This window comes from Girardinichthys multiradiatus, chromosome 2, assembly GCF_021462225.1.
Source record: "Girardinichthys multiradiatus isolate DD_20200921_A chromosome 2, DD_fGirMul_XY1, whole genome shotgun sequence".
NCBI lineage: Eukaryota > Metazoa > Chordata > Actinopteri > Cyprinodontiformes > Goodeidae > Girardinichthys > Girardinichthys multiradiatus.
In genome coordinates, this window is record NC_061795.1 from 32,094,930 (window position 1) to 32,121,178 (window position 26,249).

General features: G+C 37.1%; 1 protein-coding gene across 1 annotated transcript; it reads left to right on the top strand.

The window, feature by feature from the left end:
• The first annotated feature begins 1,929 nt into the window (after positions 1-1,929).
• On the top strand, positions 1,930-7,518 carry si:dkey-234i14.6. The gene is made up of 3 exons (XM_047351175.1): positions 1,930-1,981; positions 4,480-4,693; positions 5,501-7,518. Exons 1-3 carry the CDS (start codon positions 1,946-1,948, stop codon positions 5,677-5,679), a joined length of 429 nt encoding a protein of 142 aa, XP_047207131.1. The 5' UTR covers positions 1,930-1,945; the 3' UTR covers positions 5,680-7,518.
• Positions 7,519-26,249: the final 18,731 nt, after the last annotated feature.

Sequence of the window (26,249 nt, forward strand, 5' to 3'; positions counted from 1 at the left end):
CGTTAGTAGGAACAACAACGAAAAGATGGGCATTATTTTAAAATAAAAGCAATGTAAATCATAAAGTAAGCAGGAAATAGCCTAAAATAAAACAAGATGTTAATGGAAACAGTTAAAGTATCATAAAATCATCATAATGAGAAAGAGAAAAGAAAGTGAAATGCATGCATAAATGCATGCGTACACATCATGATGCATTTTCACACTTCCGGTATGAGTCGATACCTGTAATGTTCTTGTTTGAGTCAATAATGAGCCCTGCTACAAAAAAGGGCTTTATTTGCCTGCTCCGTGTGGATAATCTGAGCAAATAATGACGCGGCCCTTCTAATAGCAGCTGAACACAATGTCTCACACAAAGAGCACGATTTTAGCAGATTTTACTGCTGGCCCGTTTCAGTTGAGTTATTGGATTGGGAATCATTACGCCACCCCCTCAAACAGGCAAACTTGTAATTTGTCCTATTCCATTTAAATATGAACATCAGTTGCAGTGTTTTTCCGATTTTGCGCCAAAGGTTATTTTTCATTATACTGACAGATGGTTCCCTGAAATATTATTCATTGATGTTATCAAGAGACTCACAAATGAATCAGAGCATTGATACATATGCAATGACTTGATAGTCACTTCCTGAAGCACTTGAAGCTTATTTTGAATAATCATTTCCTTGACTGTGATAAATTTACCTCAGATTTATCTTAATGACATTGACTGTCAAACATGTTTATGTCATTTGCACTTTTCCACATTTTATAACATTACAACTACAAACTTTATTTTACAAGACTTTTTATGGATACACCAACTCAAAGTAGTGCATAATTGTGAAGTTGAAGGAAAGGGATACATGGTTTTTGAATGTCTGAAATACATTTAGAGACTGACATTTTTGCCCATTCTTTGCAAATTATCTCAAATATATTATCTTATAACCTAACCCTTCTTGAAAGTTTCCCACAGCGCTGTCCCTGACCTGTTTGCTGTGTTCTTGGGTCTTAATAAAGCTGTTTGTTCACTAATTTTCTTCAACTAACTCCTCAGTCCTTCATTCGACAGTTGTATTTATACTGAAATTAAATGACACACAGATCTGAGAATTGTCCCTGATAACTGTGTCATTTATATCCATTGACTGACGTGAATGAAAGCTTGTTCTTCAAGTTATATTACAGTTAATATTAGATCATCTACAGTGACAACAGGAGAGGAGGATTAGTTTAATTGAAAAAGGAAACAGGTTAAGGTGAAAAGCTCCAGGTTAAAATCTGACTGACACGCAAACACAAGCATAGTGTCTCTTGTTGTTTTTATGTAACCTTAACCATTCATATCACGTCCTCTTTAGTGGATGTGTCACTGCCTTTTATTGGCCACTGTTCTCTCTGGCTGCTTCCTGTAGTGATTGAATTTTCCTCCCAGGATATGACCTGGTCCTCCTTACTGTCCGTTTCCCCATTGCCACCCAGTCGTGGCTCTCCTTCCTCTCTATCTCCCCTGGTTGCTCTTAAAGCTGTTTTATGTCTCTCTGCTGTTTTATGTCACTGAAAAGAAAATTGATAAATTTTCTCTTGAGGGAAAATGGTGAGTAGCTACAAGGTTGAACTGCTGAATAAAAATGTGGCTATTTTTAATCTCCTGAAATGACAGTAGGGCTGCAGACAGAGGTGAGGAGTTTCAGGTGTATCTGTCTTGCTGGGACTGCAATTTCTAGGCTTGAAATAAATGATATGAATGAGATTAATTTATACCCTGCATCTCTACCTCCAGGTGCCCACGCCTGAGATCCGTGCACATAGCCTCTACTTTGACCTGTCTGCCTACGGAGTGGAGGCCCTCCGGGAGCACAGACCTCCAGCAGCCAAGTCTGGCTTCCACCTGAAGATCTACGGCACCCTCAGGAACCGCTACATGGCCCTCGTCTGCCCTGCCTCCGACACCAAGATGGTCCGCTTCCTCAGACACACTTCAAACTCCTCTGTAAGACTTCTGTTATTTCTGTATGCTATTGTAGAGATACCATATTGTATTTAAGAGTTAATCCCTGACATTTCATTGAGGAAATGGGCTTTGATTTACTTGTGTGTGAGTCTGTGTGTGTCTAAATTGACCTTTTTGAGGTTTCTGTTTGCATTGGGGGATGTTTTTTGTTTAGGTATGCGGTAGGCGGAAAACCTGAACCATGTGTATTCACAAACCATAGAACAGCATATAAGGGAGTAAGAAGTGAAGAAAACCTCAGACATCTCTGTTTCTTTGCATGTAAAAAGGCCACCTGTAATCTGCCACCACACATCAATGCATAAATGGAGAACGTTTTTTTTTTTTTTCTTTTAATGCTCAAGAGCATACCTTTGCAGCTGGTACACCTACTTTGCTGTGGGGATTTCTTTAGCAGTCACTTGACTTCGAAATCAAGTGCCTCTGATCATGCATAGCCTACAGCTATGGCACACAGAGCAGTTGTAGTTCACACAGGTACGTAGCAAGACCAACCACAGAGCTCTTGTTGCTATGTGGGAGGCCATTCAAATGCACTGTTACTTGGTAACAAGTGGTTTTGTAAGTTTGGGTTGAGGAAGAGCAGAGTTGAGCAGAGAGAAAACAGAGAGAGAAGAGACTTGCCATTCAAAGCCCATAGTTTCTGTGTTGATTCAAAGGCACAGTCATCAGTGCACCCACTTAGGTTTATTGTTCTATAGAAATTAGGAGGGTGAGTGACAACCAGATCATCTGCACAATATTATCTGATCATCAGCAACTGTTGGTAGCAAATGGTGTGGCTGTTTGGTGAGCTGGAGAACTCAGATGCCAAGAAGACAACAGAAATCATCTTAGAGAAGAAAGTATTTCAGTCCTTAAGCTGGATAATAGTTGTATGCATGTCTCCCATGAGAAAATCAGTGAGAAACATTATAGATATCTGACAACCATTCCAGAAATTGACTTCTGCCGCAAGTTTATATTGAGATTTTAAATTTGTGAGGAAAATGCTACAAACATAGACTATATATGTCTCAGAGACCATGTTAAAACTAATGACAGTTAGGTAAGAAAATGGCTGGTAAGTATGGCTTGTTGGGAACAAGGACCACTCTGATTTGTTTGCCTTTTGTTGTCCTTTTACTTTTTCCAACTGAAGTCTCTCAGTATACATTTAAACTCAAAGTGAGCATGCAGTCAAAAAAAAATAAAAAAATAAGTGTAATATATTAACTTTCAACGTTTAGTATACTGCCTTTGGGGAATTATTTTCAAATCATAGCAACGCATTTGTTATTTATAGGTTAGACGATGTCCCTATTTCCTTTTGTATATCGTTTATTAGAATGTTTTTCTTACATTATGGAGTATTTTGCAGATTCAGATTTATTTACTGAAAACAAGGACAATGCATGTTAATGAACAAATACACAGTATTTGTAAATACTTCAGATTGTCACTCAAGGCTAATTTCCATCATGCAGCATGCATTTTTATTGTAATCTTACATTATTTTTACCCTTTTGTTAGGGTTCTTTGAATTTAAAAAAGATGTTTAATAAACAAAACACCTAAAAAACAATCTGCAGTCATAGTCCAAACAAAAAACAAAATAAAACACTTTGTATTTGTCTATGTGGCTGCTCAGGTGTCCCTACTGGCGTGGAGACCCAAGACTTCTTAACGTTGTAAGACAGGCTCAGATTTGTGATGGTTTTTAAGTCACAATGTAAACATTGTAGCTGTTTAATGTCTCATAAACTGCTATAAAATATTTAAAACTGCCTTTTTCATAAGATGGTAGAACACAGGTTTGCTAGTGACCCAGCCCTGATTAGCTTAAACGTCCAAGAAAACATGTTAATGAAACCCCATTTTAAACACTTTCATCTATTTCTTCAGGGAACTCATACATGGCTCTCAACCTTACCACAAGCTGTGGTAAATGCAGAATGCTTGCATGGGTAATATACAAGAAAGATTAGTGGTGCAGTTAAGATTCGGCCTGGGGCCCCATACAACCTTGGGCCGGCTCCACTTTGTAGACATCACATGTAAATTTAAATGAGCATGTAAGGTTCTGAACTTGAGACAGAACATCAGTCATTTCTACCACTTATTCCATAGTGGGTCGCAGGGGAGCTGGTGCCTATCTCCAGCAGTCTATGGGCAAGAGGCAGGGTACACCCTGGACAGGTCACCAGTCCATCACACAAACAACCATACACAGTTATTCATACACCTAAGGGCAATTTAGAGTGACCAATTAACCTAACAGGCATGTCTTTGGACTGTGGGAGGAAGCCAGAGTACCTGGTGAGAACCCACGCATGCACGGGGAGAACATGCAAACTCCATGCAGAAAGACCCCTGGCTGGGAATCAAACCCAGGACCTTCTTGCTGCAAGGCAACAGTGCTACCAACTGCGCCACCGTGCAGACAGAACATATTTTGATATTTTTCGGGTTTTTTTTGCCTTTGTTTCATTGGTCAGATCATGAAGAACATTTTCCATGAATCCTTCAATGCCTACAAGACGGACATTGAACCTCGTCTCAACGACGTAACGCTCCACCACATGCAGTGCAGCCGCCGACTCTTTGAGATTCAATTGTCACATAGACGCATCAGCGCCGCCTACATAGAGGGAGAAAACGTTGCCGTCATCGTGGAGGGTGAGGCTGCACGCGTCCTCAACTTTGACACAGGTACAAAATCAAGATATCCTTATTTCATATACTTTTTTCATTCATTCCATTCATCTCATAGGCCATGTAACAACAAGGATTAATGATACAATCAGTTAGAAGATGATGTGAAACACAGATTTAAGGTTAATGGTAAATAATTTAGGACCAAACCAAAATCAAGAATAAACACAAAAAATAAATAAATGCTCAGTAACATAGTAATTTTATCTCCTTTTACTAAAAATCATTTTATTTGCAAATAAACCATACATAAATTATTATCTGTCAAGTATGGCTATTACAAATTTATTAGCATTTATAGATGTATCTCCTGCCAAAATATTTTGTTTTTGGATTTTTTCACTCTGTTTATTTCCAAATGTCCTTTTATTTCTATGTTTTCTTTTTAGATTTTTGTGTTTATATTTTACCGTACCATCTTTTCTGCTCTCAACAAATAAAATAAAAGACAGAAGGTGAGGTTAAATAATAGACTGAACACATGAGGGAAAGAAATTAACAAGGAAAGAAAATAAAATATAACTAAATAAATGATGAAGGGTAAATTAATTAATTAGTTATTAATTATTATTTAGAATTTTAAACAATACTATCAATTAATTTTAACAGTTTGTTTGAACTTTTTTAATTATTCATCTTTTTCCATAAAAACCTTTTTGAGCCCTATACTAATGTGTTTCTTTATTTATTTTCGATTTTGTATATCATTTATCTGCCAAATTACCACTTTTTAGCCCAAATATACTGTATATTAAGATAAGTCATATGTCTTAAAGTCTGTAATTCTTTTCATCCATTGTCCAGGGTTCGGGGTTAATCTTGGCATGCGAGGCCTTGAGTCAGTGGGGACCTTCATTCACCGGACAGCCACTGCTGTGGACCAGAACGATATTTTAGAGGCCCTGTCAGCTAAGATGCAGCACTCCAAACAGTTGGCAGAGACCTTCAAGCAGATAGGTCTGGCTGAGTCAATGTATGAATGAAGAAGCAGAATCTCCTGCAATGTACTAAGTGCAACCCAGTGGACAGAGGTGGATCATAACGTGAAGAATAGGTCCTGCTGCCTAAACAGCATTTTTAATAATTTTATATCATATTGAGGATAAAGACAGGGATCAGATGAATAATTAATCAAATCAATTTCTTTTTTCTGATATACAGTGATTGAACTCAACATGCAATGGAAGTGATAATAATAAGAAATGTTACAATTATATTCAGGAAACTAAAGACAATCAAATAGCTGTAACAAGACAAAATAATTTCTGAGGTCTGAGAAAAGGTGTTCAGCTCTAACATAGTTTGAATTAACTAAACTACATGACTGAACTATTTTCCTCAATCTTTTCCTCCTTTAATTAGACAATCCATTGACTTGATTTCTGATTGATTGCCAGTTGTGTGTTATAGAGGGCCAGAAGTGCTACTGGACAGACTGCGTCAAAGCATCTGTAGCTCAGAGTGAGAAATGTTAGGGCTATAATTAACAATGATTTCTAAAAAAAAAAAAAAAACATTTGCCAGATCAGATGATATAAGGCAGCAGCTGTTCCGCACAGCGTTTCCATTGCCTCTTTTGTATTTGTATCTTTGACTGCTCATAAGGTGATAACAATGGTGATAAAGGTTTTTAGCATTCTTTTCCCATAATGTCTTGTACATTTTTTTATATGCACAAAGAAACACAACGATTTTGTGTGTTTTTTTATATATATATATATGAAGTGAGAAGTCTCAGTGATGATGATGTAGTTGAAGTGACAATAAAACTGATGATAATCGCATTCAATAAGAGCTGACTAAGTGCTGTTCCCTTTGATCTGTTCTATCCTTGAAATAGAGATCAGATGGATCTAAGGTATAACCATGCATTGTTGAGGTATAATATTATGATCACCTGCCTAATAGTGTCCTATTTTTGCTGCCAAAACAGGAACCAAAACATTAAGGCATAGACTCCACTGTACCCCTGAAGGTGCATTGCATTATTTGGCACCAAGATGTTAGCTGTAGATCCTTTAAGTCCTGCAAGTTGTGAGGTGGAGAATCTATGGATGTAACCTGTTTAGCACATCCCAGATATGCTCAATTGTATTGATTTCTGGGAAATTTGTAGGCCAAGTCAGCACTTAAATCAGATTCTTGTGCTCCTTGGATCATTCCTGAACCATTTTTGCTTTTTGGCAGGGCTTATTAACTGCCAAAAGGTGGCAACAGGCATGAGGGAATACCATATCCATGAGAAGGTATACTTGGTATGCAGCAATGCTAATGTAGGGGGTACCTGTCAAAGGGCCCAGGATATCTGTGGATCGTGTTGTATGATGTGAAAGGACAAAGTGATCCATCATGAATGGCTCATGCTTGTGTATTCATTGTACTACTTTGATCTAAAAGAAGCGCTAGAATACAAGGACACACTCAAAAGGAAACTACAAAATCTTGTAAAGAATGAAAAACTCAGATTAGATGTCATTTATCAAAGTAAAAACAAATTAAACTTGACTGATCTGTGTATGAATATTTGAAAGTGTGAATGTGCCTAAAGTGTAAAGTTCTTTAAATGGCCAGTATGACTAGAAAAGTGCAATATAAAAATCAGTTCATTCACCATTTAAAGTAAATAAATACATGTTGTTATCTAAGGGAAACTGATGTGCTCATGCTGTTTTCTCTTCAACATTTTTACAAAACACTGTGTGGTCTTATTTGGGGCCTGTGAGGTGTACCTTGTATATTAGCACTACTGTCATCTAGTGGTGCAATTGTCATGTTGCATCTGTTCAGTCTGCAAATATCATATTAAAATACAAAATAATGTGCTTTCTGTCCTGCACAGTATGTCCCCCCACACACCAGTATCTTGCTTTAAAAAAAATAAACAGAAAGTTCCTTCTGCGTTTTGTTTTGTTGAAAAGAAACAGAACTAACAGAAGTGTAAGAAGGTTCTGCTCTGTTAAGTTTAGCCATTTATACCACTTGCTTCTGTTTTTACAGAGGGTTTTTAAATATGCAACAATACAAGTTTTTTTATTTTTTTTTTTGGTTTGGTAATTTTAGAGAACTTGTTGAGAAAATGGTTGGTTGATTCTTTTGAAATATCAACACACTAAGATTCAATGCTAAAATTAGCAATATTAAAACACAAAGATCATTAGTGATGAAAACATTTCAGTAGCTGTTGATTAAGTTGAGAAATGAAAGAAAATAAGGTTTGTTACAGTTTTTTCCTTTCACAATAATGATCCCAATTATGATGCAGTTCACTGAGTCCTCTCTCTGCTTCCCTCTCTACTATGATCATCATGAAAGCTTTACACAAATGACTACATTATATTAAGTAATATTTCTTGATGACTGTTATTGTTAAGTTATAATGATTTAAAGTTCTTGTACTTTCATCTATCCAACTGAGGGAGTCTTTTTTTTCTTTTGTTAGCAAAGGTGTTACTTGGACCAAAGAAGAAGGTGATGCAAGTTTGGTTATTGGGGTCAAAATGGTCAAAGCAGCAACATTTTATATCAAAAAGAAATCTCACTTTAACATCAACACCACGTGTTGGAAAGTGTAATCAAAAAGCATTCTTTGGTTAGGGAACTGGTGACCGTAATCTTAGGAAGGAAAAAGTAACTTCATTTGTTCATAGAGGCATTCAGTCCTGAAGCAGATGTTTATTCAGTTATTTATGAGAAGTATAAGAATGCTGTACATTTTCACTTTGCAGATGACTTATACTGGACATAATTGCACCAAACAAACAAACGATACATTCTTAATCAGTAACAAAAAGTGATTATTTCCCAAAAAATTCTGCTTTTTAAAAACCCTTTACACATACACCAAATCTTGAACTCTAAAACAGAGAAACTGTTTTCTTGTTTTTATAATTCCAGAAATGTTTCATTAGAAAAGTTTCATTAGAAACTGACAGAAAGCAACTTGGAAACAGGCAAAGGAAGTAGAAAGTTGGGTCTCTTGTTCCACTCAAAATATTGCATGAGTTTTTGTAACCTAATGTATTTAATGTATATACAACCTAATGTATACATATTTTAAAGCCAGAAAACAAAAAGAAATCAGAAAAGTATCAAACATAAAAAAAATCACAGTCAGCCTTTCAGTTGTTTTTAAGGCAGAAACCAGAATCACACCCCTCTTAAACAGAATGAGACTATCAGATATGAATGATAAGATGTTGTTTGGAACTGCAGAACGTACCTGCCTATAATGTAAAATTGGTTGTTTGCTTGACAAAAAGGACACATCCAATGAGAATTTGTCAAATGGATGTGGCAACACAGAAATAGACAGAGTGAGAAATGTTTTCTCCAAAGATCCTCTATGCAGGAAAAGTGGGAGAGATATGTGAGAGTTAATAGGTGAAGAGGACAAATATTTCCTCAGCCACCATGCAACATTTATTTTGCTACATGATTATGAAACACCTGGAGACTAGGTTTCAACGGAAAGTACAACTTAAAGCTGAGGGACAACTTCATAAACCAGTTAATGCCAAAGTGACAACAAATACCTCTATAGAGTCAGCAGCCAGACCATCGAGAGATAGTCACTTCGAAGGAAGGTCTGGCTGCTGACAGGTAGTGGTTGTTAGTGATTATCCCAGGCTATAAAATGTGTTGTGATACTAGGTCTTCCACTTTTATATGTGCTCTCCCAGTACAAATTGTGTGTTGATATCCACAAATTGTTTTATTATATTAAACCAGCAACCACTTCATCCAAACATTCCTTTTAAATGTTGACCCAAAATAATTTGCTGCAGCAGCAACTATATTTATGCTTTTACATATTTTTTATTGTACTATTTAATTTGACAAAAGCCACAAGCACGTACATTATCTTGCAAACAGTACTGGGCCACACCAGCAAATCAATGAATTTTGATGTTCCAATCACATCCATGGATGCAGGTGTATAAAGTTTGGTGTGGAGAAACTAGACTGGCCTGCACAAAGTCCCGACCTCAACCTTCTTGAAAATCTTTGGGATGAATTAGAGCGTAGGCTGTAGCTCTGGTTTTCTCATCTAACTATGAACACACTCCTAAACATTGTGGAAGATGTGAACAAATTGGACCTCATAGATTAAGAATATGATTTATAGGACAGACAAATACTTTTGGCAATATATTGTATTTTTCACACTTATAAAGTGCATTCAAATAAGAATAAAATGTGTAACAATAAAATCAGAATTAACAGAGCACAAGTATTAGTTGAGTATGAAAATGCAAGAAAAGTAAAGTAAAACAACTTTCATTACTACTATTTTTGCAGTACACCAAATGTTGATAGGTTTTGATCTGTAATCAATAGTGGTTTAAAGAGGGAGACCTGCTGAGATCTATTAAACTTCTCTGCCAATGTGTTTAACCCACAAACCCAACAGACAACTTCAGGCTTTCGCTTCGGATCTGCTCCCTCTGTCTAATTAAAAACATTCCTCCCCTGGCTTTGCCTGCTCAAGGTCAATAGTCTGGACCTCTGAACTTGCCCTCACTATAGTGTGAGGCCCTTCATTAGATTAAACACAATAATGAGAAAATCTTTTATCTTTGCATATAATTAAAGCTGGAATGAATGACAACTCAATCAATGAAGTGTAGCGACAAGTTCGTAAATGAATTAGATCTACCAATGAGGGACTTGGCTTCGATCAATTACAAATGTTAAGCAGGAAGCGGATGTGCAGCAGAAAAAGTGAGAAGCATGTGGTGGTTCAAAAATTATACATTTTACCAGAGTTAAACTAAGATTTGACAAAGTTTGTTTTCTGTTTGACAAAATTAAAACAAAATAATTGTATTATTTAATTATATTTAGAATATGGTGAACAAAATGCAGAATAAATAGAATAATCGTTATGTTTAGTTAGGTTAGACAAACATGTGTGCCAAATAGTCTTAGTTTAGTAGCATCAAATAACCACAGGGGGGCAGTGTCGCTCTTCAAAAATCATTGAAGTTCACTGACAGTCTACATAAAACTGACAAAATACAAATTCATTACAAAATCTAATAATTTGTTATGAAAACAAAAAATATATATATTTTCTGATTTTCATTAAAATGTTCTGTCACACAAGGAAGAACTTATACTCTGAACTTTCCATCCTTAATACTGACATTACAATCACCAGAACAGTTCCTGTTTTTACTTAATTGCTGTCACTTAGGTTTTCGTCAATTCTGTGGTTGTTTCTTTGGTTTTATAAAGGAACAAATAAAGATGATAGTTTTCGCTTAGAATGGTGCATCTGATTTAGAGGAGATGGGAAAGGATGTGAGTACAAGCGAGTATTGATAAGCCTTCAGCTGCTTTCTGACATACCGACAGGAAGTCACTGTCACATGACTTAGATATCGGCATCTTGTCCGATCGCACAGAGGGCCTCTTACATTTGCTGCCAGCACAAATACATACCAAGTCATTTACACACACACACACACACACACGCACACACACGCACGCACGCACGCACAAACGCACACACACAGAATAGACAGAAGTGAAGCTGGCCATAAAATGTTAAGGTGCACTTCCTTGCACTTATCTTGCTGAATTACAAATCTTTACTCTGTATTTGTACAGGCAGAACATAGTGGGCTGAATATGCATCTGGATGTCAACCTGACTAAATCGTCTGCTGAACAATTATCAGTTCCCCTATCAGTTCTGCTCCTATCTGTCCCATCACACTCACAGCCAATTTCCCGAAACTGTCAAAGCTAATAATTGGGCCCCACTGTCAGGAAGGAAATCAGGCCTGCTGTTTTAACTAAAATACACATCCTTCAACCCCCTCCCTTCCCTCCTCCCTATTCTTCGACTTCCCAAGCACCCCCCCCCCCCTCCCCTTCCCTAATACAGTGGAAATCTGTTCTCCTGATAGAACACAGCAACCTCCTCTTCCACCTTGTCTTCATCCCTTCCTCATCAGTCTGTGTGTTTGTGTGTGCAAAGGGGTGTACGCCGTGTGACAGTGGCTGCCTCAGGGCCAGGTTTCTGTTGACAGGGACGAGGATCTCTGATTTGAGGGGAGCCGTCACACCAGCGAGTGCAGCTGCCTCCCCGAGTGACACCTCCCTGTTAGTGGGGGAGATGTGGACACGTGTGTCTGTGTGTGTTTTGGTAGTGTTGATGGCAGGCTTGAAGGACTGACTGGCTGCCTAAAGTGTTCAGGACAAACAGGGGAAACTTTCCCTGATGAGCTGACAGGCTCTCATGTTGAACACCAAGCTGGCTCTCCTGCTGGGTGTTTTAGGGGGGAAAGTGCAGAAAAGGTGAAGGCAAGACAGAAGAGGAATGAAAATACAGGCCAGGCAGGTCTCAGGACTGGAAAAAAGGGAGCAAAATGGCACGCGAGTCTTAATGTGTGCTGCATATCTGTGCGCAGTTTGTGTGTCTCCAGAGTCCAGGCTGTGTAGATCACCATTCCACCTTATCTAATTTCATTAATGTGATCTCCTGTCCATCCGCTGACGGCTTAATAGCCATTATTTGTGGGTCCCTTCAAATAAAGGCCCAGCAGTAAATTGCAGTCTGTGGAAATCGAGATATAAACGCCACCCTGTATTACTGTATAATATCTTTCCCTTTAATTAACTGAAAGCCATGCTGACATTTATTGGATTGCAAGTTACTTGTTAATGGCAATAAATTGCGAAACAAAAAAAAGAATCATTGCTTATTTTACATCAATAATTTGTGGACCTTTTGCTAATGATTATTCATTACTCGCCTTTGGGGACGTCTGTGTTTGGTAAGCTAAAGTGAATGAAGAATATAAAGATTTAAGTGGGCAGCACCTGCTTAGTGTTATAGCTTTTGGTGCTGTGTGTTAAATGCTTTACTCTCTTGTTGTCACTTGGTGTTAAATGTATTTGATGTGATTCAGTGCTAGAAGATAATCCCCTTGGACAAAGAAATTGAGCTGATGATGATATTCAGATTTGTTTTACATAATCAATGGTTAGAAATGTAAAAATGAATTCAAGGTGATGATGCAACACTGAGTGTTTTTTAGTGCTCCTGTTTCCATGGTAAATATTAGTCAAATGAATCATATCTTCAGTTGTAAAGAAAGTTCCTTTCATGTAATTATACTAAATTCGAAATGCTTTCTTAGTTATAACATTTAACACTTTAGATCAACATAAAGTAGAGCATAGTTGTGACGTGAAAGAAAAAAAGGACGCATTGTTTTTCAAAATGTTTTGCAAGTAAAAAGGTGTGGCGTGTGTATAATTTTTTACAATGGAGTATTCAGCCCATTGTAGATAAAAAAAAAAAAGGCATGTGGCCACAGAGGGGTTGCCAAAAAACAATATTTACAAGAAAAAACTTGGATATTCTCTGAAGTCAAAAAGTCATAAATTTGCAAGAAAAAAATTATCATTTTCCATTTTTAAAGGCATAAATTTATTATATTAAAACTAAGATATTATCTGATATTGTAAATTTGAATGAAAAAAGCTCATAGGCTTACTAAGATTATAAAGCCAGATTTTTGCGATAATGAATGCCAGAGGTTCTAAGGGATTGAAGTGGTAAATTCAGAAGATGCACATCTGAATATTTGCCAGAGTGTAAGTAGTAGATCTGGGTTCTGTTCCTATATCAGAACATCTCCCTGGAGCAGACCCCCAATGAAGGCCTCAAACAGGATCCAGAATATACACCTGAGACAGTGAAGAAGAAGCTGCTACATTGTTGCATCTAGTCTGCACACATGAAATGTTCTAATACACGAAAAGAGCCTGGATTTACCACTTACACTATCCATATGTGCATTCCTTCAATCCCAAAGTTTTTTTTTACAAATTTCGGACTTTACAGTAACAGAGACTATCCTAGTTTTAATATCATAAATTTATGCCTTTAATCATGGAAAATTCAGCTTTTTTCTTGCAAATTTACAACTTTTCCACAGCAGTCGTTAACCAAGGTTTTTCTTTTCTTTAATCTACATTGGCCCTAATACTCCATTGTAGATTTTAGCCTTCCTAAGTCAATGTTTGTAGAACCACCCTCAGCTGCTATTAAAGCTGCAGGTCTTTCGGGGCATGTCTCAGTTTTGTACATTTACAGACTGAAATATTTGCCCATTTTCCTGGCAAAATGCCTCAAACTCCGTATAATTGGATGGACCATCAATTTTCAAGTTTTGCCACAGACTGTTGACAAGATTTAGGTCTAGACTTTGATTAGGGCATTCTGCCACAAAATCTGAATTGATCTGAACCACTCCATTTTATTTCTGGCTGTATGTTTAGGATTATTGTCCTAATGAACGTCCAGCCCAAGTCTTTTTCTTCCAGGATTGTCGTGTACTTTGCTAGTTCCATCTTTCTATCAGCTTTAATCAGCTTTCCTGTCCCTGTATGATGTTCCTGCAACCCCATAGCATGATACCGGCTCTACAAAAAGTCACTGTCAGGATGATATGTTCTGGGTGATGTACAGTGTTAGTTTTCTGTTACACAAAGCATTTTGCATGTTGCTCAAAAAATCTAATTATGGTCTCAGATCACCTTCTTCCAGTTTTATTTAGTCCCCTACATGGCTTGTGGCAAAATGCAAACAGGACTTGTTATGGTTTCTTTCAACAATATCATCAAATCCTATGTTTACATTTCCAAAAAGGTCAGATTTGTAAAGTGCAAAACAAATAATTGTCCTGCCCAGACATTCACCTGAGCTGTGGACTTCAACAGCTCTTTCAGAGTTAGCATGAGGTTTTTATCTGCTTCTCTGATTAATGCTCTTCTTGCCCAGTTGGACAGTTTATATGGACAGCCATGTCTTTGTAGGTTTGCAACTATGCTACATTCTTTCTACTGAGATTAAGTTAGATTTAGTTGCACTGGATTTTATTTAGGGGTATCATAGTAAAAGGGGTCTGAATACATATGTGCATACCTCACTTTTCAGATAATTAGTTTGAAACATGTTCGAAATCCATGTATCTTTTCCCTTACACTTCATATTTATGCACTACTTTGTGGTGGTCTATCACATAAAATCCAAATAAAATACACTGAGGTTTATGTTTTTAACAGAATGGGTAAAAAAAAGCAGAATGAATGATTTTAGAAGGTACTGTCTGCACTGCATAAATTGTAATCTGATATCAAATACAATATGAAATCAAGCCAGACAAATGACAAATTCTTCATCATCAATACTCTTGACATCTGCAAAAAAGGGAAACACCCTGGTCATTGTATTACCAATCACATGATGAAGATGATGATATATGCAGATAGTGTTATATGCTCCATGCTCAGCCAAACACCATGTGTTAAACAAAAGCAAGTTTAGCTTTTGTTCAGTGCGAGTAAAAGTGCCTTTGAGCAGAGGGCCTGTTGCCCCCTGCCCAATACTACCTATTTGTAGTCATGTGAAGTTGCAAAAAATAATGCTTGAGAATACCCCCTTAAACAACCAGAGTGGGGACTGTCAGCAAGATGTTTGTAAATGCAGGGGTTTTCCCACCGAAACTGCTTTTTAAGAACTTTATTGTTGACCTTTATGCAACGTGTGGATAGTTCTGTAAACAGGAAATTCTAGCACTCACAAATTTTTCTGTGACTTTTTCTGCAACCCATCCACAGGGTAAGTTGCACTGGTTTAGACATCTCTGTGTTAACTAATTTCTTTTAGTTATGCTTTTAATATAATATGATTTTATACTTTTAATTATGCTTTTATATTTCTTGTATGCCTCCTCTTATGTTATTTATAATCTTTTTATTATTTTGTGATTGTTTTTTATGCATTCATTGACTGTGTTCTGCTAATAAAACTTTATTGATTGATTTGTTGATCCTATTAAAATACTCACAGCTAAATATTTGTTATAATTTCTAAATACTAAAAGTTTCAGATCTAGTTAAACATTTAGGTGTATTTGTTTTATTGAACTAACATCCCCAAATAATACAGCTTAGTTAAGACAAATATTTATGTTAATATGGCAGTTTGCTAAAATTCAGTATCAAGTCTTTATTTATACAGAATTTTCATACACAATGAGAGCAACTTTAACTGCTTTACTTTAGATAAAAACAAGAGAAAATTAAAAATGAGCAAATAAACAACGGTGAAAAAAAGACTAATAAAAACTAATGAGCGAAACATATGACAAACAGAAGAAAATGCAGCAATAATAATTTTAACATCCTAATAAGAGTTGAAACTAAGATAACACCCTATAAAACAAAAAAGAAATATATAAAAATTTATTTTAACAACTGTTGTAAAATTTCTTTATCAAAATAAAACTAAAGGTTTTATTTGAAAAAGTATATTAATAAAATATAAAGTCAAAATTAAAAGTGTAAAACAACAGACCCTACTATTAGGTTACATCTTCAATAAATAATCATAATTCGGAGAAAAACCAAAAGTTTTAAGATTGCTTTAAGCTTAACGCTACAGAAAAAAATCATTATGGTACGCTGACCATTTCCCTTTCATAGAGCCACTCCGTGTGCCCATCACTCTGCAGCTACCAGCTTGCTCTTTGGGGGAACATATTCCCTGTCATGGCGGGCACCTGTCAGAGGGGACTGGTGGCTCTCGTCAGGCGCTACTACAGGCTTAGTGCTGGCATTGATGTGGCGTAGAGGGAACGGAGATCTGACAGCCCTGCCACAAAAATCAGACCCTTCAGAGGCCCGGAAAAGAGATTTGCTCCACAACCAGCCCCCCTTTGCCCCTCTTGGCACACAAACACGTAAACACAACCGCATATACAAAGTCAAAAAGAGCAGTCGGTCCGAGTGTATACATGCAGCTAGGCCCTGTCAACGCAGATCTAGATGATGAGAAAGAAAGAGAGGTTACATGTAGGGAAGGATTCGGGAGGAAGTACATCGGAAGTGGAAGGGTGGGTGGAGGACTTGTTCAGCTTAAGTGACATGAGCTGAAAAGCCGGCTCATGCTCGGCCCAATGACCCCTCTGACCCTCTGGGCCTCTTAGTCGATGGTAACCACTCCACGTGGCCATCCTGCCCCTGGGTATTTGCCCTGCGTATCCTTCTTCCTCATCTGTTGTCTCCTGGTTGCTGATGTGACCAGAGACAGGCTCTCAGAGAGACATCGCTCTCCCCTGATATCACGCTGTGTCCCTCACACAGTTGTCTCAAATGCTTCTTACTCATCCCTTCTGATGCCTCCCATCAACCTGCGAATGAGCAACTTTGACAGGGGGGAGCAGGAGACAGAGAGGGTGAGGGGAGGGGGTTGAATGAGGGCATCAGAAAGACCTGTTTATTTTGCAAGTCTGACAGAAAACTCCCTGAAATGCTGAGTGAGAATCATGTTGAGTAACATAGACCGTGACTTTTTAGGGGTGAAACAACCTGCTTTGGTAAAGTTGGAATGACTTTGGAAAAATCTGGGCTCTCCTCATATTGTGGAATGTCAGAAGAGAAGTGCACTTCAGCAGTTCATAGCAGTACATGTTCATGAGGCAATACAGTGAACATCTGAAATGACATGTTTATTCCCCTCCAAATATCTGCAGTTCAAGATGTCAACTTTGTTGCTCTTCATCTCATTTCCATCTCCACAGCTCTGTGTCCTATGTAGGTAGGAACTCCTGGGAAAAAATGACCCTATCAGATGGTTTATCAAAGAATATCAGCAGACCTCTAAAGTCTTTGTTAGACATACTGAATTGAACTGAATAAAATTTTTAATTTTGTATCGTATTGCATTTCATTTCATTTCATTGATGTACATGTCAGTCATGGTATAAATAATAATAAAAAAGGCACTTGTTTATGTCCTTACTCTGAAAGTGAACCAGTCCTGTCCTCATCAAATGCCTTAATAATTAAATTGAAGCATAACGTTTCTCTAAGGCACAGGGGGAGGGTATTATTTTATTTCATTTTATAGGTGGGCATGAATGAATGCCATTGTATCCTTTTATTTCATCATAATCTGTAGGTGCATAAGCAAAACAATAGCTATGTTGTTTTCGCACTGTATCCACTCATATAGAATAGAAGTTTCCTACAAGAGGGATGCTTATTTATTTATTTTTAATACAATTCAGCATGATTTGAATGGTTTCAGATTTTAATGTGGTCTTTTTCATACCTTCTACACGACTCCTTTCTTTTGTTATTTATCGAGTGGCTGAGATTGATCCCTCAAAAAGTTTAGTTGAAATGATAAGATTGCATCTCACCTTAGTGTGACGATGTGAAGTGAAAGGTAAAAATAAAATGTCCACATAAGGACATTTATTGATATCTAATTGTTCCTAAAATGTTGTTCAGGTTTATCAAAGGGGCCTCACTTTACACATTTATATTTAGGCTAAATTTGGACAGGACAGAAGTTGAATTTTAAACATATTTTTCAGGGCTAAGACAAGGACTGCCTTACCTAAAATAGCATAAAAAACATTGTAGTAGACGTCCAGTATTTGGAGAGATTGCTCTAATTGTCCTCAAAAGAATTTTAAACACATTCACATTTTAAAAATGTTTTTGTTCACTTTAACTTCCAGTCTTTTTACTTTCTTCATTCTAAAATCAGATAGATTGCAATTTCTGAGTTTTCATTTTTTCCACATTAAAGGTGAAAGTCAAAGAACAAAGAATCAGCAGAATTATGTGCATGCATTAAAAAAATCTTGTGCAACAGTCAATTTACTTTTCAATTACTCAGTTCTCACTGATGAAGGTACTAGATAGATAGATAGATAGATAGATAGATAGATAGATAGATAGATAGATAGATAGATAGATAGATAGATAGATAGATAGATAGATAGATAGATAGATAGATAGATAGATAGATAGATAGATAGATAGATAGATAGATAGATAGATAGATAGATAGATAGATAGATAGATAGATAGATAGATAGATAGATAGATAGATAGATAGATAGATAGATAGATAGATAGATAGATAGATAGATAGATAGATAGATAGATAGATAGATAGATAGATAGATAGATAGATAGATAGATAGATAGATAGATAGATAGATAGATAGATAGATAGATAGATAGATAGATAGATAGATAGATAGATAGATAGATAGATAGATAGATAGATAGAGATCGTTTTCTGTCAGACTTACAATTGTAATCGATTAGCTTTAAAAAGTTTATTTATGAGTGAAAAGCAGGCTTCAATCAAACCCTGACAGCTTTCAAGCTGGATCGCCAGCTTGAGTCAGATAGATCTTTTAAACCAGATTCTCCATGGATCTTTAATTAATCCAGAGTTATCCACACTTCCTTTACATAACATTAGTTCAACCTTCCCCAACACAAAGAAATTAAATCTCATCAGCCATCTGGACAGTGCATTTACAAAATGATCGAGGGATATTAGAGTAGAGCTTGGTGAGTTTAACAAATTGGCCCGCATTATCTCTAACCGGGGTGTGATGTGTTGCCTGAGCAGAATCTCTGCAGTATTAACAGAGTTTTCAATTAAAAACTGTTGGGCCCAGCCATGAGAGCGAACAATGACGACACTGCACACAGAGAACAAAAAAGACTGCTGAAAGCTCTGAATCCCAGAATGCACAGTATCAACCCATTTTAATGAAGGAAGAGAAGAGAAACCCCATGACGTCGTAGAACTGCGTAATACAAAACTTTGGCGGCCAGCAGCTCTCTTTCTCTTTGCTTACACCCCTTTACATGCTGCATTGGACACATGTTTTGATCTTGTTGGACGAGTAAAAACCTCATCTTTGAAGAAACTTTGGATCCAAAGTAAAGTACGGTCTGCTGTTCGTGTATCTGGTGACTGTAACCTGGGCGAAAATAAGACTAGCTGCCTGAAAATGGCTGTCTTAGCTCCTGCAGAAAGATAAAGATTTATAGATTTCCCATGAAGAGATGATGTTCCTTACCTATTTAGAAGAAGCACTTTTTCCATCCACTGCCCTAAAGAAAATTACATTTGAAACCGCAGCTCTGCATGCATGACACATGCGCCAGTTCCGAGCAAATCTTCGCCCCAGAACCACACTGGAACCGTAACAGGATGTGTGTGAAAAATTGTTTAGAATAAAACAACTGAAGTATTCATAATTTCATTGTGTTTGTATTGTTTTGACACTTGAATACTGAGCTGAAGCTATGGGTGATTCAAACTTTATCACAAAGAGTCATTTGAGGCTCCCTGTGGTCCGTTATGGTGAGCTTGTTCTGTTCATCTGTGGTTTCCCTTTCTCTTCTATTACTAACCCACCTAAAAATAGGTCCTTTAAAAATATAGTCCTTCTAAATGTACTAAATTGTGTCTCTGTTGTCCTGGCTGCTAGTGCTACAGCCCTGCTAATGCTAAAGCTACCATTAATTCTGCTGTGTTTACAACATAGCTTGTTCTGTGCGCGCGCGATTGACCGTAACACTGAACTGTGATATCATTACATTGTTTTATATGTTATTGGTTTCAGTTTATTTTTATTTGTTCTTCTTAGTTTTTTTTTACCTGTAGTAATTTATTAGTTTTTCTAATTTCTTTTGTTCATTTTCACTTAGTAGTTTAGTTGAATGTTACTAGCTTAGAGTATGTTGACTAAAGTTGAATTATTTTGTTAATAGATTCTTGTGTTTTGGAGATAAGCTATTTGTGTTCTGTATATGTGTGCAGACCTTGCTGTTTAGTAACGCCAGTGTGCAAATTCACTCCTTCATCTATTCTATAATACCACACCTCACCAGGCAGGTATTCATAAAACAATAACTGAGAGAGTGAGAGCTGTTTGGATATTATTTCATGATAAACAGGTGGTGCCCTCACTTGGTAATTTTGATTAGAAATACTAACTTTGTTAATAATTGCTTTCAGCCAAACTTAACATGTTGCACAACTGCAACACTAACTGAAACATCCTAGTAACATGTTGCCAGTGCATGAGGGGAACGTGTCAGTGGTTTCTGCCTGCATCCACTTTTGTGTTTTGAATTGTTATTTGCTTCCTCTGCTGTGTGGCTCTTACTGCCAGTCTGACACCCTGTTTTGTCAGCTGTCTGCAAGTAACTCTGCCTTTATTATCTGTGCATGACCATAAGTGTGTGTTTGCTGCTGGAATTAAGACAACAGAAATGTAACATTAAAAAGGGGAAATTTATGCAAGTTATTTAAAAGCAATAAACAGATGTTATACTGAAAAAACATATGATTACCGTTTTTTCTTTGGTCACAGCTAAAGAATAAAGTGCACTCCCTGGAGGGATGAAGCCCCTGGCCGAGTGCCACTCGCAAGTCGTCAGTGGTGTGTGAGGTGAGTGCTGTCTGCAGTGGTACTTTGTCATCATGCAGTGTGTACATTTGTCTGAGTGTGTGTACATTTGTGCATGTGTGAATGAGCGTCTCAAACTCCGACTTCTGCAACATCACAGAGCCTGCCTAAGCTGAAGTCCCAGGGGCTGTGTCACTGTTTCACCGGACCAGACGCTCTTTGCTTCCTCTTCCAACAAATATCTCTTGCACCATGGTCACTTGTTCATAATCAAACCTCGGGGGTCCTTTCCTCAGGTACACATTCAAAGAAATGGACACACATACATGCAGAAGTGTCATACTTGACTTGTACATAACGTATGTGTCAGGGACTTTTTTAGGTGGTTGCTGGCTGGACACCGCCATCTGAAGGCGTTGAAGACAAGCAAAAATATTTTGTAATCAATCAAAAAATGATCCATTGTCTACTTTCAGTTGTCACTGATATCCAATGCACAGTTTACACTCAATGGACAATCTGAAAGGTGAATGACCGGAGATGTCAGCATCTTAGTTTATAAAATGACTTAAGTGCATATCCCACAGAGTGTAACATTGTGTCTCTGGGGAGGAAGGGAATCTGAATAACCTGACGAAAACCCACACATACATGTGCCGAACACCCAAACTTCCTACAACAACTCTGCACAGCCCAAGTTTGGCTCTTGTTGCTGTGAGGCAACAGGACAATCCCCTGTGCAGTCACTGTGCAGTCCTTGTAAACCCCTGCGAAAAGTGCTGAGGTTAATATAACCTGGCCAGATAAGACATGGGGAGATTCTTTTGTTTACCTTTTATGCAGTTAGGGCTTTGCATGAATAGTGCCCTGGGCAGGACCTTCTTCAGCTGCCCTCATCCAATCAAAATGCAAAACAACATTTGAGTCTGGGGTGGTATAACATGCAGTTCAGTCCAGTACAAAATACTATTCCCAGCAACAATCAGGGTTTCCACCTCAATACACAGGGGTGCTAACTTTCTATTGACTGAACATGCATAAAAGCAATAGAAAATTGACAAATACGTTATATTGTTTTAGCTGCTTCCCGTGCTCTCCCTTTCTAATGTTGCCCAGGGCAACTGCCCATATGACCCATATCAAAATATGCCACTGTCTCTAAGCTAGTTGTCAATAAAATGAAATATATGATGAAGAAAGCAAGTAGGTTTGCAAAAGTCTTTTGACATAAAATAGTTTGTTCTAATAAAATTAAAGTTAAAATTTAGTCTACAGCTTCAGTTTCTAGATAATATATAAAGTCAGTCATTTTCTACCGCTTATTCCATAGTGGGTAGCGGGGAAGCTGGTGCCTATCTCTAACAGTCTACGGGCGAGAGGCGGAGTACACCCTGGACAGGAATATATAAAGTCTCCTGCTATAAAATGTTTTTGGCAAATTTAGAGACAAACTCACCATAAGGTCTACAGTGCCCTGCACCTTCACCTTCTATTAAGATAGTGCCCCTACTAGAAGGTATCAGACTGAATGTCATTACACATTTTCAGACTTCATTGTTTTATTTCCTTGATAAATTACATTCACATTTCTTTCATAATGTACTGAATGTTTTATCCTTGATTTTCAGATAATTTTTTCATTTATCATAACTTTTATATTATGCTGTGAAACAAATCATTCTACCACTGAAAACAATGTACATGTGAAAGCATTTAACACAATTACAATCTTTATTTTTTATATACACTAAGTAATATATACCAGCGGGGAACAGACTATTTACAACACCTTTTCACTAACAGTGTTACTATTTTCAATTGCTGCATTAACATAGCAGAAAAGCTACAAATACAATTTAGCACCTGAACTTCATAAAGATAAACCCAGCAACATTTGTGCATCAACAGAGACTGACAGCTATGATAACCCTTTAGTTCTTAAGGCCACACCCACGATTCATTCATTATATTCAGACATTCTTTCAATATATTTGAACTTATGGTATTATAAATATATAACAACTTCCTGAAGGGCATGCCACATACCAATGAGATATATATATATACACACATACATACATACATTGATATATATACACACACATTATATATATATATATATATATATATATATATATATGTTGTTTTTCGGCCCTCATCCAGAGCCAGACTTATCCAGGCTATTACCGTGTCAAATATGGCCAAGATTACTTGCTGTAAATTGTTATTTACATTTTTAAATAACCAATCTCAGTGTCAGAAATGCAGGACCACGATACATGTCTTGAGAAAAAAAAAGTTCCTATCAAAAACTCTTGTGTATCTATGACAGTTACCCCACTACACTACTGAGTGGATTTCCCACAAGATATCAATTAAAACTAGAATGAAACAGGTGCTAAACTTCCCACCTCTCATTAATTATTGGTGCTTAATTTCATGTTCTTGGATGTGGTTGTACCACACTCTCTTTGCAGCAAACACACACAAGCACACCAACAGTTTGAGCCATAAACCCCTTTCTGCCAGCGCCTGATACATAGCGCCCCGTTGACACACAGTTACAGTGATATATACCAGTGGATGAATCTCTAATTAAGCATTGGCAGGGACTCCACAGTTACTTAGTGCCACACTTCATTATGTGCACAAACCCCTGCTCCAAAGCTAAACACTAGCGTTGATTTAAGGTAACACAGTAAACCCCTTTGCAGCACTGCGATGGTTTCCTCTATTCAAAAGTTGACATTATTCGGTTTTCAGATGGAAAAAGCATAACAATGCTTTGGAAAGTAATCATAGCATTTTACCTTTTTCCCACATTTTGTCACATTATACCATACAAACATCAATGTAGTTTATTAGAATTTTAAATTTCAGACATACACAAAGTACTACATAATGGGAAGGAATATAAAAATGGTTTTAATTTCTTATTTTTATACAAACTATAATTTAAAATTTGGGTTGTGCATTTCTATTTAGCCCCCCTTTACCATGATAGCCCTGATTGAAATTCATTCTATCATCTGAAAATGGAATGAGTATGACACAACTGCAAACCTACCAAGACATGGCCATCTACCTAAACTAACAGGCCATACAAGTAGAGCATGAATCAGAGAAGCAGCCTAGGGGCCCATGGTAAACCTGGAGGAGCTGCAAAGATCCACAGCTCAGGTTCGACAAGGGAACTAGTGTTGGTGCAAGCCACAAATCTGGCTATGATCAATGTTAAAAGGAAACCATGACTTGTGATTTTTGTAGTTTGCCACAAGCCATAGTGGACCCTTCAAAAATGTGGAAGAAGGTCAGAAGAGACCAAAATATAACATTTTGTCCAACATGCAAAACATCTGATCTTCAAAAGGTTTGCGTGTACAAAACCACACGCAAACCTTTTTACATCCGCAAAGTTGATCTACAAACGAGGTGCTAATTGGATTACATGTGTAAAATCACTGGAACAGCGGGCACAAACTTCTTTGCATGTTTGTCTTCATGATAATGAAAAACACATGATAATGACCCAAACCCGCAAATATATAGGAGGAGGATATATAATCCTTTACCACGTGCAACACGATTTATCGAACCTGAAACGGATTGCGGGTGCTGTTTTTGCATCTATATTTAGCACGTTTAAAATGCAGGTACTAACTAGCATTGCTGTCAAATTGGCCAGATGGAGGCATGGATAGAATGACAGATGACGGAGAGAGACAATCGTCTGTACATGTGTCAACAGATTTGGATTGTCAAAAATAAAAATAATATAAATAGATGAGAATAGAGGATTCTATGTAGGAATATCTACAGTTTGATTTAGAGCCAATCACAAACTGAGCTATGAAATGTCTCCTATGATAAAACTACTTGCAACACTTTTTTCCTTGCGAAGTTTCAGTTGCAAATCTAACTGATCAGCTGCCAGAAAAGTGAGCACAGCCTAACTGTAATTGCACATCATGCAAAGGACCCGCTGTGCTGTGCTGTTGATAATATAGTTAATAGGGAAGTAATAAAGACATTATAAGGCAGATTCAATCCTTTATTTGCAAACTGGATACTAAAATCATTTTTTGCAAGTAAAAATTAACCATTTAAAGGCAGCCTATTCCATGTGGTGAGAAACCTTGTCACTGATCAAAGCAAGTTGCATTCATGATAAGTTTGATCACGTTCTTTGAATATGAACATATGCCAGGGGTTGATTTATACAGTAAAAAATGATTTTGTTTGTCACCAAAGAACAATTGAAACAATCAAACACGTTGTATATCGTTAAAATATTGGCAAAACAAACTAAACAAATTCAGTACAATCATTGAAAAATAATTTATTTTTATGTACATAAATGTTCCATTTAAATTATTTGCAGGACAGTTATTTGATGTTATGTTTTAAAATGATCAAAGTTATAATATACAGATAGCCAACCCTTACAACAAACAATTTTTCTGTTGCTAATATTACGTTCAGGCTTAAATATTGTGGCTTTTTATGATAAACTCCATATTGCACTGCTTTACTTGCACAATGATCACCTGCACTGTTGTATTGCTCTTGCATCTTATACTGCTCTATATTTACTCTCACTCACTTAAAACTGTGCACTTATATTTATATTATATTGTAGATATGTTTGTACTGTTTAATTTGTACTGTATTGCACCGACTACGCCAAAACAAATTCCTTGTATGTCCAAAAACGTACTTGGCAATAAAGCTTTTCTGATTCTGATTCTGATTCTGATATTAAACATACTCTCAAAAAAAGAACACGGTGAGTCTCCTGAAGAATTAAAAGTTCAAGTGAGGCAAACCTCTAATAAATTAATTGACAGACATATTTGTGTTTTTATTGTTAATTGGCCAGTTTCTAAGCTGCAACCGTTGTGAGTTACGTCAAGCAACACAGTTAAGAAGCTGTGCGTGTGAAGTGCTGTCAGCCCAGGCACGCTAATGAACAATCCCGTGTGTGCACCAATAGCACACAGCTCTGCTGTTCTGCGCAATGGCCTGTAATCCATGTCCTGATTAAAGGTGAAATGGGATGTAGTCTTTGACACAGTCCAGACCTCCTGTTGTTCTGCTGGGGGCAGTAGCAGCCAGCCAGTAGCACACGCAATTTCCTCATTTAAATAGGGCGGTCTGCACCTCTTTTGCGCCTGTTATCTATTGCACACACAATCTTTGAAGATCGTAAGCAACACACCCACATATGTTTTCTGCACAAGCAATTTAGCAACCCTTATTTGGGATCTTTGAAGTTCAGGCCCTATGTGTACTCTTAAT